General features: G+C 46.3%; 1 protein-coding gene across 5 annotated transcripts in view; it reads left to right on the top strand.

Annotated features, from left to right (window-relative positions):
• The window catches only part of kat6a (K(lysine) acetyltransferase 6A), a 30,324-nt gene that overhangs the window by 9,718 nt on the left and 5,499 nt on the right, over positions 1-15,107 (top strand). For 2 of the 5 annotated variants that reach the window (XM_027168771.2, XM_027168777.2), the window contains exons 3-16: positions 3,926-4,034; positions 4,468-4,583; positions 4,870-4,951; positions 5,571-5,685; positions 6,163-6,530; positions 6,917-7,029; positions 8,127-8,242; positions 8,573-8,714; positions 11,682-11,843; positions 11,982-12,075; positions 13,253-13,484; positions 13,668-13,869; positions 13,968-14,612; positions 14,832-15,084. In XM_027168771.2, the coding sequence (XP_027024572.2) occupies positions 3,926-4,034; positions 4,468-4,583; positions 4,870-4,951; positions 5,571-5,685; positions 6,163-6,530; positions 6,917-7,029; positions 8,127-8,242; positions 8,573-8,714; positions 11,682-11,843; positions 11,982-12,075; positions 13,253-13,484; positions 13,668-13,869; positions 13,968-14,612; positions 14,832-15,084 (2,749 nt within the window). Of the gene's footprint in view, positions 1-220; positions 275-3,925; positions 4,035-4,467; positions 4,584-4,869; positions 4,952-5,570; positions 5,686-6,162; positions 6,531-6,916; positions 7,030-8,126; positions 8,243-8,572; positions 8,715-11,681; positions 11,844-11,981; positions 12,076-13,252; positions 13,485-13,667; positions 13,870-13,967; positions 14,613-14,831; positions 15,085-15,107 lie in introns of those variants that run through there. The other 3 variants (XM_047818040.1, XM_027168801.2, XM_027168793.2) reach the window with 3 other exon arrangements.

The following is a 15,107-nucleotide window of genomic DNA, read 5'->3' as shown; positions in this document are numbered from 1 at the left end:
GAGGGAGAGAGAGACGGTTAGACGGCGAGAGGGAGGGAGAGAGAGAGAGAGAGACAGAGGGATAGACGGCGAGAGAGAGAGAGAGAGAGACAGAGGGATAGACGGCGAGAGAGAGAGAGAGAGAGAGACAGAGGGATAGACGGCGAGAGAGAGAGAGAGAGACAGAGGGATAGACGGCGAGAGAGAGAGACAGACGGAGAGACGGATAGACGGCGAAAGAGGGAGAGAGAGACGGAGAGAGAAACAGAGACGCGAGAGAGATGGAGGGAAAGAGGTAAGCAGGAGCAGACAATGAAAAGATCAAAACCGAGAGAGAGAGAGAGAGACAGTGTTTCATTAGTATTGGCACCCTGGATTTGATCTTGTTTTGTTGACTCACAGCCTGTAACACGTCGTCACTCTGCAGGACCTCTGTGTGAACCCACTGACATGGATTTGAGGACGGCAGCCGACTGACACACACACACACACACACACACACACACACACACACACACACACACACACACACTCATTACCTCTTAATAGCCGTGCAAGTTGTGCTCTGAAGTTCAAAAGCTGATGAATGTCTGGAAGTTGCTTTACAACCAATTGTTGTAATGTGTAATGCGGCGTGTCACACACTCTGTCTCTCTCTCTCTCTCTCTCTCTCTCTCTCTCTCTGTCTGTCTGCCTCTCTCTCTCTCTCTCTCTCTCTGTCTGTCTGCCTCTCTCTCTCTCTCTCTCTGTCTGTCTGCCTCTCTCTCTCTCTCTCTCTCTCTCTCTCTCTCTCTCTGTCTGTCTGCCTCTCTCTCTCTCTCTCTCTCTCTCTGTCTGTCTGTCTGCCTCTCTCTCTCTCTCTCTCTCTCTCTCTCTCTCTCTCTCTCTCCCAGCATTCAGCAGCATGGTGCATTGTAGAAAATATAGTATGAATAATTTGTAGTGCTTAGAGCAGCAGGTGATAAAGGGTGTGTGTGTGTCACAGACACACACACAGACACACACAGAGACACACACAGAGACACACACAGAGACACACACAGAGACACACACAGAGACACACACAGAGACACACACAGAGACACACACAGAGACACACACATCCACACACACACGCACAGATCCACACACACACGCACAGATCCACACACACACACGCACAGATCCACACACACACACGCACAGATCCACACACACACACGCACAGATCCACACACACACACGCACAGATCCACACACACACACGCACAGATCCACACACACACACGCACAGATCCACACACACACACGCACAGATCCACACACACACACGCACAGATCCACACACACACACGCACAGATCCACACACACACGCACGCACAGATCCACACGCACGCACAGATCCACACGCACGCACAGATCCACACGCACGCACAGATCCACACGCACGCACAGATCCACACGCACGCACAGATCCACACACACACACACACACACACACACAGATCCACACACACACACACACACACAGATCCACACACACACACACACACACACACACACACACACACACACACAGATCCACACACACACACACACACACACAGATCCACACACACACACACAGATCCACACACACACACACACACAGATCCACACACACACACACACACACACACAGATCCACACACAGATCCACACACACACACACACACAGATCCACACACACACACACACACAGATCCACACACACACAGAGACGCACACACACACAGATCCACACACACACAGAGACGCACACACACAGAGTGTGTGCGTCTCTGTGTGTGCGTCTCTGTGTGTGCGTCTCTGTGTGTGCGTCTCTGTGTGTGCGTGTGTGTCTCTGTGTGTGCGTGTGTGTGTAAATGCCACAATTATTAAACAAGAGTGTGGTGAATCTGCTGTATGTAGTGTAAAGACAGAAGAATGAAAATGGAGAGATGGAGATGCAGGAGAAGAGAGAGGTGATGAGTTTCACATGTTAATGAGAGACCTTCACTGGAGACAAGCCAAGGACGTCTCTCTCTCTCTCTCTCCTACCTGTCTGTTTCTCTTTGTCCTTGTTTTGGCTTGGCTTTTCTTTATAGGTTGTTATTAGTGTGTGTGTGTGTGTGTGTGTGTGTGTGTGTGTGTGTTTCTCCTTGGCTCTGTGTGTTGTGTGTTTATTGCTAACCGATAAGGTTGCTCCTCTCCCCCCAGAGTGTGTGTAGAAAATCAGACTTGGAGAGAAATGAACCCGATAAATCACACACTCTGGCCTGTCTCTTTCCTGCCTGGACACACACACACACACACACACACACACACACACACACACACACACACACACACACACACACACCTGCCTTTATTAAACACACTTGCTCTCCTCTGTGCAGTGACCTGACTCACACACGCATCCACTCTTTTGTCTTATTCTTGTCAGGACCTGCTTACTATTCACTGCTGTAGTGCGCCACACACACACACACACACACACACACACACACACACACACACACACACCTCACTCAGGGCTTCCCTATAATGTTTCTTAATGACTTGATCACACTTCAGTGTCCAAATGCTCTTATCCAGATGTGATTATAGGCCACGCCTCCTTCACAGAGACAGATGAAACTGAATAATACAGAGAGGAACTTGATGAATTCCTGAACTATATCACACACTCTCTCTCACACACACACACACACACACTCTCTCTCACACACACAGCTCTTCTGTGAGGAGAGCAGGTGACAGGTGAGGTTTTCCTCTCAAAGGATGAGATCATCACTGTGAAAAAATATCAGTGCTGTGAGGAAGAGCAGAGTATGGCGCTGGATACGGCCCAGAGAGACGCTCTGATTGGCTGCTGCATGCTACACACACCACTTCCTGTTGCAGCGAACTAAAAATAGCACACTGTCTTCACCACATGCAGCTTGTGTTAGTTACACCCCACACACACACACACACACACACACGTGCACACACACTGCAGTAGAAACCTGCTACTAGTTTCTGGAGTATTTTGAGGCTGTATAAATGTTCAGCTGTTTAAAATTTTAAAGTCTTGTGGTTAGTGTTTGACCTTAGATGAAGGTGTGTGTGTGTGTGTGTGTGTGTGTGTGTGTGTGTAAGAGAGCAGTGTAAATGGACAAATATTGAGCCATTAACACATTAAAGCATCGCATCGTGTTTCCCATCTAACCGCCGCGTCTGGTGCTGAAGCTATAAATAAACATTTCACTCGATTATCCAGGGCGTGTTTAGTTTCTGACGTTTCCCCGTTAAGACATTAAGTTCTGCAAACAGTAAACCTGAAGTATGTCAAGTTTAGGATGACGGTGTGGCCTGAAGTCCATCATTACCTCTCTACAGTCCTCCTGAACGGTTTGTTCTGACTGTTACTGAGCTGCACCGCGTCCAAAGCCGTCTGGAAACTCCCCAGTGCTGGAAATGTAGTGCTGCTCTTTTGCCCTCTTGCCCTCTTCATGGTGTGTGTGTGTGTTCATGCTCTTAGATGTAACTTCACATCATCTTCCTGAAATGCAGTGTAATCTCCACTCAGTATTTCGGTGTAAATGTTCAGTAATCTCTGAGTAAAGCAGTAGTTCATGTCCTGGAGCTCATTAACACTCAGTAATCCAGTTTAATCCGTCAGAGCAGAGACGCAGTTTAACACACACACCTTCATCTGAAGTCAAACACTCTGCTGTGTGTTAATATAAACCAGCACGTCACTGACCTGTGTGTGTGTGTCTCTCTCTCTCTCTCTCTCTCTCTCTGTCCCTCACACACACACACCATCTCACTCACTCTCTCTCACACACACACACACACACACTCATTCTCTCTCTCTGTCTCACACACACACACACACACACACACACTCTCTCTCTCTCTCTGTCTCACACACACACTCTCTCTCTTTCTATCTCTCAGCCTGTGGCCGAACCCATCCCCATCTGCAGCTTTTGTTTGGGGACCAAGGAGCAGAATCGGGTCAAAGAGCCAGAGGAGCTCATCTCCTGCGCTGACTGTGGAAACAGCGGTGAGTTAAACGGAAAATCACCAAACTCCGGGAATAAAAAAAAAAAAAACTTTTAATTTATTATTTTTGTTATAGATACTTATAGATCCCAGTTACTGCCTCCACCACATAGCTGATTGTTTTATTCCTCTTATATATCGCAGACGTCTTCCACAGAAGAAAGTATTTCCGTTAAAGAACGACACGCTGTTCTTATATTTGTCTGCCTAACAAGTTCTCTCTAAATCTCCTGTACAACATGGTCTAACCAGTCAGAAGTGAGAATTCCCAGTAAAGCAGAGGATTTAACACAGCTGGTGTGTCTGTGGCCTTTATGGAGCAGACGGTCATGTTCTCAGTGATGAGAGTCGTGGACTCGAGGAAGTTTTGCTCTGACCGTTTTTAGTCGGTTCTAACTTGTGTATTTGTTTCTTTTTTCTTTTCTCCTCCGCAGGTCATCCGTCCTGTTTGAAGTTCTCCCCGGAGCTGACGGCGCGAGTTAAAGCCCTGTGGTGGCAGTGTATCGAATGTAAAACCTGCAGCAGCTGTCAGGACCAGGGCAAAAACGCGGTACCTTTTATTTACTTACTCATTCATAGCAGCAGCGCTGCTTCCTCAGGGACACAGATCTGGCAACCTGAACGCTTTGTATTTTAAAGGTGGACTAGATGATAGTTTTCCCTCTGCGTGTGTGTGTGTGTGTGTGTGTGTGTGTGTGTGTGTGCTTATTGCTTATTTTTGTCATCAGTGCAGAAAGTTTATAATTTATTGTAGTTTACAATAAATTGTACTGTATTTAGAGTTGGATGGAAAATACAGAAGGTAGAAAGTGAAGTTTGTGTGTTTGTGTTTACAGGAAAATCTGTTGCTGTGTGACTCCTGTGATCGAGGGTTCCACATGGAGTGTTGTGACCCCCCACTGACACGAATGCCAAAAGGTATCAGCTCTCGCACGCACACTCACTCACTCACGCTCACGCTCGCTCACTCACGCTCGCTCACTCACGCTCACTCACGCTCGCTCACTCACGCTCGCTCACTCACGCTCGCTCACTCACGCTCGCTCACTCACGCTCGCTCACTCACGCTCGCTCACGCTCGCTCTCTCGCTCACGCTCACGCTCGCTCTCTCGCTCACGCTCACGCTCGCTCTCTCGCTCACGCTCACGCTCGCTCTCTCGCTCACGCTCGCTCTCTCGCTCACGCTCACGCTCGCTCTCTCGCTCACGCTCACGCTCGCTCTCTCGCTCACGCTCACGCTCGCTCTCTCGCTCACGCTCGCTCTCTCGCTCACGCTCGCTCTCTCGCTCACGCTCACGCTCGCTCTCTCGCTCACGCTCGCTCTCTCGCTCACGCTCACGCTCGCTCTCTCACTCACGCTCGCTCTCTCACTCACGCTCGCTCTCTCACTCGCGCTCGCTCTCTCACTCGCGCTCACGCTCGCTCTCTCACTCGCGCTCACGCTCGCTCTCTCACTCGCTCTCTCACACACTCTCCCTCACACTCAAATATAAAGCACATTTGCGTTTTTTCACGTGCAGCTCTTTTCCCCTGCAGGTATGTGGATCTGTCAGATCTGCAGGCCGAGAAAAAAGGGACGAAACGTCTTGCACGAAAAAGCAGCACAAATCAAGCGGCGGTACAACGCCCCCCTGAGTCGACAGAAGGGCAGGTAACGTCACGCTGCGCTCTCACCCTCTTTACTCCTCTGTCCCACTTCCACAGTTTCAGCTCTTCAGCTTCATTTTGTGGTGTTCATTAAATTCTGCTTTAAATCCTTTCCACACAATCAACATTCTATCTATCTATCTATCTATCTATCTATCTATCTATCTATCTATTATTTTAACAGATTCGTTAAACGAGAGCGTTGAGATACGTTCAGTGTTTTTTCACATGAATTTCTTTCACTTCTGAACACAAACATGATAAATACTTTACAGATAATGATATAAAATCTTCACCTTTAGGGCAGTTCATTTAATACCCAGTTAACCGATGAACCTTTTCCACACGTTTATTTAATAATTATGTAAATTGTAACAGACAATTTTATCATAAAACGAGCAAAACGTATCATAAATGGAGCAAAACTTTGTCATGAAACATTATTAAATAAGCCTTAAGTCTGAGTTCTTTGTGCACGTAGGCCGGGTCGCCCCTTTAAGAAGCTTCGAGGGAGTGGGCGTGGCCGCCGACGGCGAGGCACCGGAGCGAGTCATTCACGAGGCTCCGCCTCCCCTCACTCGTCCTCGAGTTCGTCATGCGACGGTTACCTTGGCGATGGTTACCCAGGCGACGATCAGCTGCTGTTCTCGCGGCGGGAAGAGGAGGATGAGTCTCAGGGCACGGCGCGCTTCAACAGGAAGACCAAAGGGCTGATCGACGCCCTGAGCAAGTTCTTCACGCCGTCGCCGGACGGACGCAAATCTCGCGCGGATTCACTCGACTACACACAGCAACACCGCATCCGTAAGAAAAGCGGCAGGAAATCAGATACACACCAGCGCACAGGGGGTGAGAAGCAGCAGCAACCCGATGTTTAACATCGTGAAGCGAGATACAGAACCGAGCAGCAAACAGTTTCACCTCCTCTTTTGTCTTCTGTACTGATTATATAGCCACATTCAGTCCGATGGGTCAGAAGATGCCGATTTGGTTTCTATAGTAACAGCTCGAAGTTTCTGTAATCAGATATTTATCCATCACTTATTAAAGTGATAAACTGTGTTTTATTTTTTCGTTTTCTTAACTGTCAGTAGTGATAAAAGAGGCGAACGCGATCGAGAACAGGAAGTGCAGGTTGCTGTGGTAGAAAACTCACTTTTTGGGACCCACTGTTTTAGAAGAATCTACAACAACCTGATTGTGTGTGTGTGTGTGTGTGTGTTAATTACCCACAGACAATCAAGATTGTGATGACTGGAAGGAGGACGAGGAGAAACTACCAGGACACGAGAACCTGACCGAGAAGGATGTGGAACTTTTCCGACACATCCAGGAGCTGGCACTACAGGTACGAATGGAGGGAAGGAAATATTTAAAAAAAATGGATGGGTAGAAGGATCAGTGCAGTAGCAGGCTGTGAATTTGCCTGAGGCTGCAAGTCTTCTATGGAGAAATGCACATGGACACACACACACACACACACACACACACACTCCTTTTGAAAAGGTTCATTGCAACAGCAGCTGGCAGACAGGATCGCTCTACAACAGGCGAACAATAGAACACCGCCTAAGTGATATTTACAACATGGCCGCTGCTCTTTTTTTTTTTTTTTTTTTTATAGCCGTGACGAGCTTCTTCTTAAAGGGGCGGTTCAGCTAAAAAACCAAATATAACTCGCTTTCAGTTTTTTCACCCTGAAATAACTTCACATTGCTCCGTTTGCTCTATGGAAGCTCTGTAGCTATGGTGCCGTCGTGTAAAATAGGACCAGATGATCTATGACTCCGCCTTAAATTTTTAGGCCAGGTCTCCTTAAAGGTGGGGTCTTCGCTGTTTGAAAGCCGTTGTTGATAAACTAGCGTTTAGCTCAGGAGTTATTGACTCGGGAAACTCCAACCTGTGAATATGTGGCCAACTTCCTGCTCCTTCAGTTCTCTCCAGCGCTGGAAAGCTGATCCTATATTAACACGTCCTACTTCTTGTCCTTATCGTAAGTCTTTCTTCTCTTTCTTTCTTTGTTTTTATCCTCCATGTCGATGTTAAAACCGCTTTCTGCTAACGTCGCACCGAACGCTCTCTCCGCCGCATATTGACAAGCCCCGTCCCTTTCTGCTCATTGGCTACACGTCTGTTTTGATTTTTGTTTAGTTTGTCGTCCCGACTCGGTTTTCTGAGGCGTTTCTCAAACAGCGGAGACCGCACCTTCAATACACTAACGATGTTATTATTGTTACTATTAATACCGTTGTCCCTAACGCTACTGTTAGCGCTAATACTACAGCGGTTTGTAATACTACTAGGAATTACTGATACTATTTTTACTCTGATACAGCTACCTTAATTTGTGTTTATACTACTTTATTGTTATTACTATAAGCTTGAGACTTTTTTTTTTTTTAAACCCAATTAAATATTTCCGGTCTTATTTCTCCGCCCCTGCAGAAAGTCGGTGTGACGGGGCCTCCGGACCCACAGATGCGCTGTCCTTCAGTCATCGAGTTCGGGAAGTACGAGATCCAGACGTGGTACTCGTCGCCGTACCCTCAGGAGTACAGCAGGTAACGTCCACGTATCGAGCCATTTCATTCGTTGTCGGATTTATTTCTCCCGACCAATCAGGTTGTAGTAAAAACGCGAGAGATTACAGCGCTTGTGAATAAAATGCATAAATAAAATAAATGATTAATCCAGAGAGCAAGTTTGTTAGCTGAAACGAGCTAAAACTAGAGAATCGTTTACTCTGAATAGCTTGGTGTACCTTTTTTTTTCTTTCTCTTCTTTCCTCCCTGCAGCGTGCTGCTTTCGGAAATTTTCAAAGAACGTTTCCTGTTTTCGAGTGTTGTACTTCTAGTAATTGTGTGTGTGTGTATGTGTGTGTTTCCTCCCAGACTTCCTAAGCTGTACCTGTGTGAGTTCTGCCTGCGCTACATGAAGAGCCGCAGCATCCTGTACCAGCACATGCGCAAGTGCACGTGGTTTCACCCACCCGCTAACGAGATCTACAGGAAGGACGACGTCTCCGTGTTTGAGGTGAGGCTTTGAGACCTGTGTGTGTGTGTGTGTGTGTGTGTGTGTGTGGTTTGTGGCTGGAAGGAGAACACACACACGTGCACACACACAGAAGCACGCGAGGTCTGTGGCCGACGCCCATATCCTGTTCTTTAGAGCCGCTGTAACGATGAATCACAGAGACTGGAGCGAGAGTAGTTGAGTTTAGGGTTTTTTTTGTATTTCTCTTCTTTTTTTTTTAAATAAGGCGTGGTTAAAAGCGTCCTCTATAATCATCTCCGTGAGAAGGAGGGATACGGAAACTGTCTTAAGGATAAATAGATGGATTTTAATGGGTGGGCCTTATTTCATGATGTTAAAAAGCTAATCTGGTAGCTGGGGCCTGCGGTTAGTGTTTATATTTAAAATTTGGTGCCTCCTTTTACTGGTGTGTGTCTGTGTGTGTGTGTCTGTGTGTGTGTGTGTGTGTGTGTGTGTGTGTGTCTGTGTGTGTGTGTCTGTGTGTGTGTCTGTGTGTGTGTCTGTGTGTGTGTCTGTGTGTGTGTCTGTGTGTGTGTCTGTGTGTGTGTCTGTGTGTGTGTGTGTGTGTCTGTGTGTGTGTGTGTGTGTCTGTGTGTGTCTGTGTGTGTGTGTGTGTGTCTGTGTGTGTGTGTGTGTGTGTGTCTGTGTGTGTGTGTGTGTGTGTCTGTGTGTGTGTGTGTGTGTGTCTGTGTGTGTGTGTGTGTGTGTGTCTGTGTGTGTGTCTGTGTGTGTGTGTGTGTCTGTGTGTGTCTGTGTCTGTGTGTGTCTGTGTGTGTGTGTGTCTGTGTGTGTGTGTGTCTGTGTGTGTGTGTGTCTGTGTGTGTGTGTGTGTCTGTCTGTCTGTGTGTGTGTCTGTCTGTGTGTGTCTGTCTGTGTGTGTCTGTGTGTGTCTGTCTGTGTGTGTCTGTCTGTGTGTCTGTCTGTGTGTGTCTGTCTGTCTGTGTGTGTGTCTCTCTGTCTGTCTCTCTGTCTGTCTGTGTCTGGACACTCGTTACAAAACACACACATTACTGCGAGCGCCTGTCAGGCTGGTTTCAGTTGGCTCATGTTGCAGCTCCTGACTCAGCAGCATTAACAGACTGTATTGTTTTTCCCCCTCTTCTATAGACCCCACCCTGTTCTAGGAGCTGCGGTTTAACTGCTTCATGTCACCATGCAAATACACAACAGCACAAATAATTAATGGGCAATACAGTCAGTAACACAACAGCAGTCAGTACAAGTCCAACAGAGCGGTATTAACTAGAACAATATGATAAAAGAATATGATGAGGAAACTTTTTTTAATAATTAACAGAACTGTTTTAGCATCCGCTCGTTTGTTATTGTTGTGTTTCGAGAGAATTTATATCTGCTACTGACATGCTGATAAGTCTGAAGTGACATAAAATGTCACATAAATTTTCAGACCAGGGTCTATGACGTATCCGAATTTGGTGCATGTTGCTTGAAAGTCCTAGGAGGAGTTATTCTTGATAAATTTTTGTCTAAGCTCAAATAGGAAAACAGAATGTTGGCTTCTACAAAGCGACATAATAACTAGATTTGTAAAGTTCGTCGTGACAAACTTTGATGTTGGCTTTGACGAAGCAAGTGTTCGCAAAGGCCGGTGCTTTTAGTAAGCGAGTGGACATAACGGACAATGTTACTTTTTGAGGCAAATGGACAGAAAGTTAGGGTGCCAAAACATTTGGAGACGAGCGGAGACGAGCATGTGACATCATCCGAATACTCTTCGGGCAGTTTCCCTCGTTGTGCTGAGTGTTTTGATATGTCACATGTCCTTGTTGTGCAAATTTTTGATTTACACAAAATCAAACATTTTATTTCGTTTTATTTTCATTTGTGAAATTTTATTTGCCGACTTTTTTTTTTTTTTTTTTTTTTTTTAAAGGCAGGGTCTCAGATTTTTGAAAGCCGATGTCGACATATAAAATCACCAAAACAAACACGCCTCTAACCCAAACGGGTCCCACCCCTGTATCGATAGCTCCGCCCACACATACGTACGTAACCCAGGCGACTATCAGAAAGAAACGTGTCTTTATCACAGCTGAAGGGAAGAACAATACGATTGTAGATAAACAAACAAGCAAAAATGCCACACAAGCATAATGATGTAAAGGACAAAGGCATATATTAGTTCTGTGTAACAAAGCAAAACCAACGTTACTCACCTATCGAGAAGGAAAAAAGCGCCTCGGCGTCTTAAGTAAAGTCGGCCACATATTCACAGGTCGGAGTTTCCCGAGTCGATAACTCCTGAGCTAAACGCTGTTACTACACAAAACGAGGTTGTAGCTGCCTCTCTACATTACTACGATAGAAAAGAGGTGTTATTTGTGTAGTAACAGCGTTTAGCTCAGGAGTTATTGACTCGGGAAACTCCAACCTGTGAATATGTGGCCAACTTCCTGCTCCTTCAGTTCTCTCCAGCGCTGGAAAGCTGATCCTATATTAACACGTCCTACTTCTTGTCCTTATCGTAAGTCTTTCTTCTCTTTCTTTCTTTGTTTTTATCCTCCATGTCGATATATGTTAAAGCCGCTTTCTGCTAACGTCACACACGCGCACTGAACACTCTCTCCGCCCATATCGACAAGACACGCCCCTTTCTGCTCATTGGCTACACGTTTTTGTTTTTTGTTTATTATTCGGCCCGACTCAGTTTTCTGAAGCATTTCTCAAAAATCGGACACCCTGCCTTTAATACATCTGTATATTTATGTCAAGTGTTTTCTTTACAGTGTAATAGTCTTTGTCCTGGACCAGAAGGGACGACAAAGTGGCCTGAAAATTCTGCTAAAAACGATCAGTCCATAAGAGAACACGGAGAGAGAGAGAGAGAAAATATATACATCGGCAAATCTCCAAATTATTTACAAAGCAAAACCAGAACAAATGTATTTGAGATAATAGACCTAAATACAGAAATAAAAGGAACTGTTTATTTGTGTGTCGTTTCAGGTCGATGGGAACGTCAGCACGATATATTGTCAGAACCTCTGTCTACTCGCTAAGCTCTTTCTGGACCACAAGACTCTGTACTACGACGTGGAACCGTTCCTTTTTTACGTGCTCACGCAGAACGACTCCAAAGGCTGTCATCTGGTCGGATACTTCTCCAAGGTGAGCTCGATCCTCTGCTGGAGAATAGATTTAACGTTTTAGAAATACTAAACGTGATTTTAATCGTTCAGGTAAGTGTTGTTGAGTCTCGTTTGTTCTTATCCTCGCTCTCCTTTTTTTTTCTCTTCTTCTTCACAGGAGAAACATTGCCAGCAAAAGTACAACGTTTCCTGCATTATGATTCTTCCACAGTACCAGCGCAGGGGCTACGGACGCTTCCTCATCGACTTCAGTACGTCTAATGGTTTGACGAACGTGTCAGCGTGCAGGAGTGGAAGACTTGCTGTTTTGTGTTGGATGGATGGATGAAATGAACTTGCATTTACATTCATGACATTTGGCAGACTCTCTTATCCAGAGTGACATACAGAAGTGCTTAAGTCTCCATCATTGGACACATTAACTCCGGTTCACTAGGTTACATACTCAAGATATCATGAGTCTAAAACACTGGTCAAAGCTTTTTTCTTTGGTTTTTATAAACATATATGCAACAACTAGCATGTAGCTTGCTAACTAAGGGGCTTAGGGTTAGGGTCTGTGATCCGATATCTACCCGACGGTAAAAGGACGAGGTCTAAATGTCCTCCGAAACGTTTTGGAGACGGATATAAACCCGATGGTACAAACCCCTTCAGGAGGTGGTCTGGGACGCGTTTCAGATGAAACTGGACAGGTGTAAATGAATGTGGTTGTTCGAGCCACATACGTCAGCGCTATACTCCTCCCAAACGGAACTACGTCACTCGCAGGTGATCTTTCACCCAGGCGTCTCGTCGGGGCTTAAAACGCGCTGCTGCCGCCGGCGAAAACGCAGCAAACAGTAAACGTTGTTTTTTGTAGCATAAACGTCGTAACCAGTTTTTCCGTCTTCTTTTCGATCGCTTTCTGCAAACCGCATACACCAAAGTGTGTTCTGTTACAATTACCCCGGAAATGAGGTCAAATATATTAGCATTTTGGGTGGGAGCAGAAAGATCGGATCGATATCCGATTCGCGGAGACGCGTTTACGTGGCCTGATGTAAATGGGAAAGTTTTAACAAATCAGATAGCTATCGGATCAGAGACAACAAGTGACCGGGTGTAAAAAGGCCCTAAATAACTTCACTTTATCAGCACAGCTCTTCATCTACTTACAATCTGTCCATTCTGACTTCCTTTCAATTTTTGAATCTGCCTTCCCGTCATCCTTATGTATCTATCGATTTCTCAAGCTCAGCCCACCCACCCATCCAGTTTTCTTTTGTCATTCGCACTGTTGTCCATCTATTCATTGTTTTTTTTTTGTGTACGTGTTTTATTTTTTCTTCCTTCTTTCTATCTCCCCATCACAGTCCCCTAATGAGTCACTTCAGTCCTCTAACTTAGAATAAATGTGTGCCTGTCTGTGTGTGTGTGTGTGTGTAGGTTACCTGTTGTCGAAGCGAGAAGGCCAACCTGGGTCTCCAGAGAAGCCTCTGTCTGATCTGGGCCGCCTCTCCTACATGGCTTACTGGAGGAGCGTTGTGCTCGAGTGCTTGCATGAGGTACGAGACCGAAAGCTCACCATCCGCCGCCTCAGCAAGATCACAGGAATCTGCCCTCAGGACATCACGGCCACACTGCAGAATCTAAACATGCTGGAGAATAGAGGAGACCGGTGAGAGAGAGACTTTCCTGATTCTGATTTTCTTATAACTTTTAGGACATGATCGAGGTAAAGTAGAAGAATAAAATAGAACTTGATGCTACATGTTAATTAGTACACATTAGCAACATTTGACAAAAGTTGGATTTTAGGAAAAGGCTACTCTAATTCTCCAACCTTATCTTGTCTGTCCAGTCTGGTTCTGGTTCGCAGGGAAAAGCTAGTGTCGGCTCACATGGCCCGGCTCAACGCTCGCCCTCGGCTTCTGGAAGTCGACCCGGACTGCTTACGGTGGACACCAGTCATTGTCGCCAACCCAGTCGTGTCCGACGAAGACGGGGAAGAAGATGACGACGAGGACGAAGAAGAAGACGGGGAGAAAGAAAATAACAAAGATGTGAGTAATGATTTTGTCCTTTTTAAGTGTTTTAGATCAATTGTTTATTATAACATTTATTAACCTGACTAAAACTATTTATTTATTTTGTACTGCAGTTGAAATCAAATCGCAAAAGTTCCCCGCTGCCATGGAATAGAATAGACAAGGAGGTCAATGAAGAAAAAAAGTGCTTCCCAACATTCCCCAAGAATCAGTGCTCTCCACCGACGTCCCCCATACGCAACAGTCTCCCGAGCCCTGAATCCACACCACTGCAAGCCAACGGGGAGCGGCGGGGTCGTGGGCGGCCTCCTAAAAACTGGCCGTGGGGAAAAGTCAAGGATCAACCTCGTCCCGGTCCTGGACGACCCCGGAAAATCAGGCCCAAAGAGGACGACGATGAAGAATATCAGTCTCCAAACAAAATGACACCGGTATCCATGTCTCCATCTCCTCCTTTCTCCTCTGAGAAGGAGCCAAACTGCACCGAGCGGCTGATAGGGACGTCGAGGCTCTCTGCGCTTCCTCCGTCAAGGAACAGAGGGCGCCCTGTACGGAACAGAGGAGGCCCGAAACGTAGGCTAAGTGAGGAGTCGGGAGACGACGTTCCCTGCTTAACCATGGCCCCTAGGCTGAGTGAATCTCCGGTCCCTCATTCCTGCTCAAGTGAAACCAGTGAGGAGGATGATCACTACAACGAAGACATGGGTGCTCGCTCCCCTCCTGTTCTTACCAAGCCAACATTAGGGCTGAAAAGCAAGGTGGGTGAAAATTGGGTGCAAGAACTTTCTTTTCACTCCCTTCATTTACGCTTTTTCTGGTTAAAGTAATCCCAGTAACTGCAGACTGTGGAAGCTTTAAATTAAATATGGGGAAATTTATTGGGATGCACTCAGGAGATTATCGGTTGTTGCTGGTGTTTTAACGTGTGGCAAATACGAGTATTGTGTTTTGAATAAATTCCTCCCTCTTCTTTCTAGAAGACCCCACGGAAAAGGCGCATTCGTCAGCGTAGCCACCCACACAGCAGTGTGGTGACCGAAACCATTTCAGAGACGACCGAAGTTCTCGATGAACCTTTTGTAGACTCAGACTCTGAAAGGCCCATGCCCCGGTTAGAGGAAGAGACGCCATTTGGACATACCCGCCGCTGTTACCCACCTGCTCGCAAACACTTGGACTCTGCACTTAAAACCATTCGCCCAGCCAGTCTCTCCGACTCTGATGAGGATGGTTAGTAATATCCTGCTTAGATT

Source organism: Tachysurus fulvidraco, chromosome 9 (assembly GCF_022655615.1).
Source record: "Tachysurus fulvidraco isolate hzauxx_2018 chromosome 9, HZAU_PFXX_2.0, whole genome shotgun sequence".
NCBI lineage: Eukaryota > Metazoa > Chordata > Actinopteri > Siluriformes > Bagridae > Tachysurus > Tachysurus fulvidraco.
This window is presented reverse-complemented; position numbering and strand designations above follow the sequence as displayed.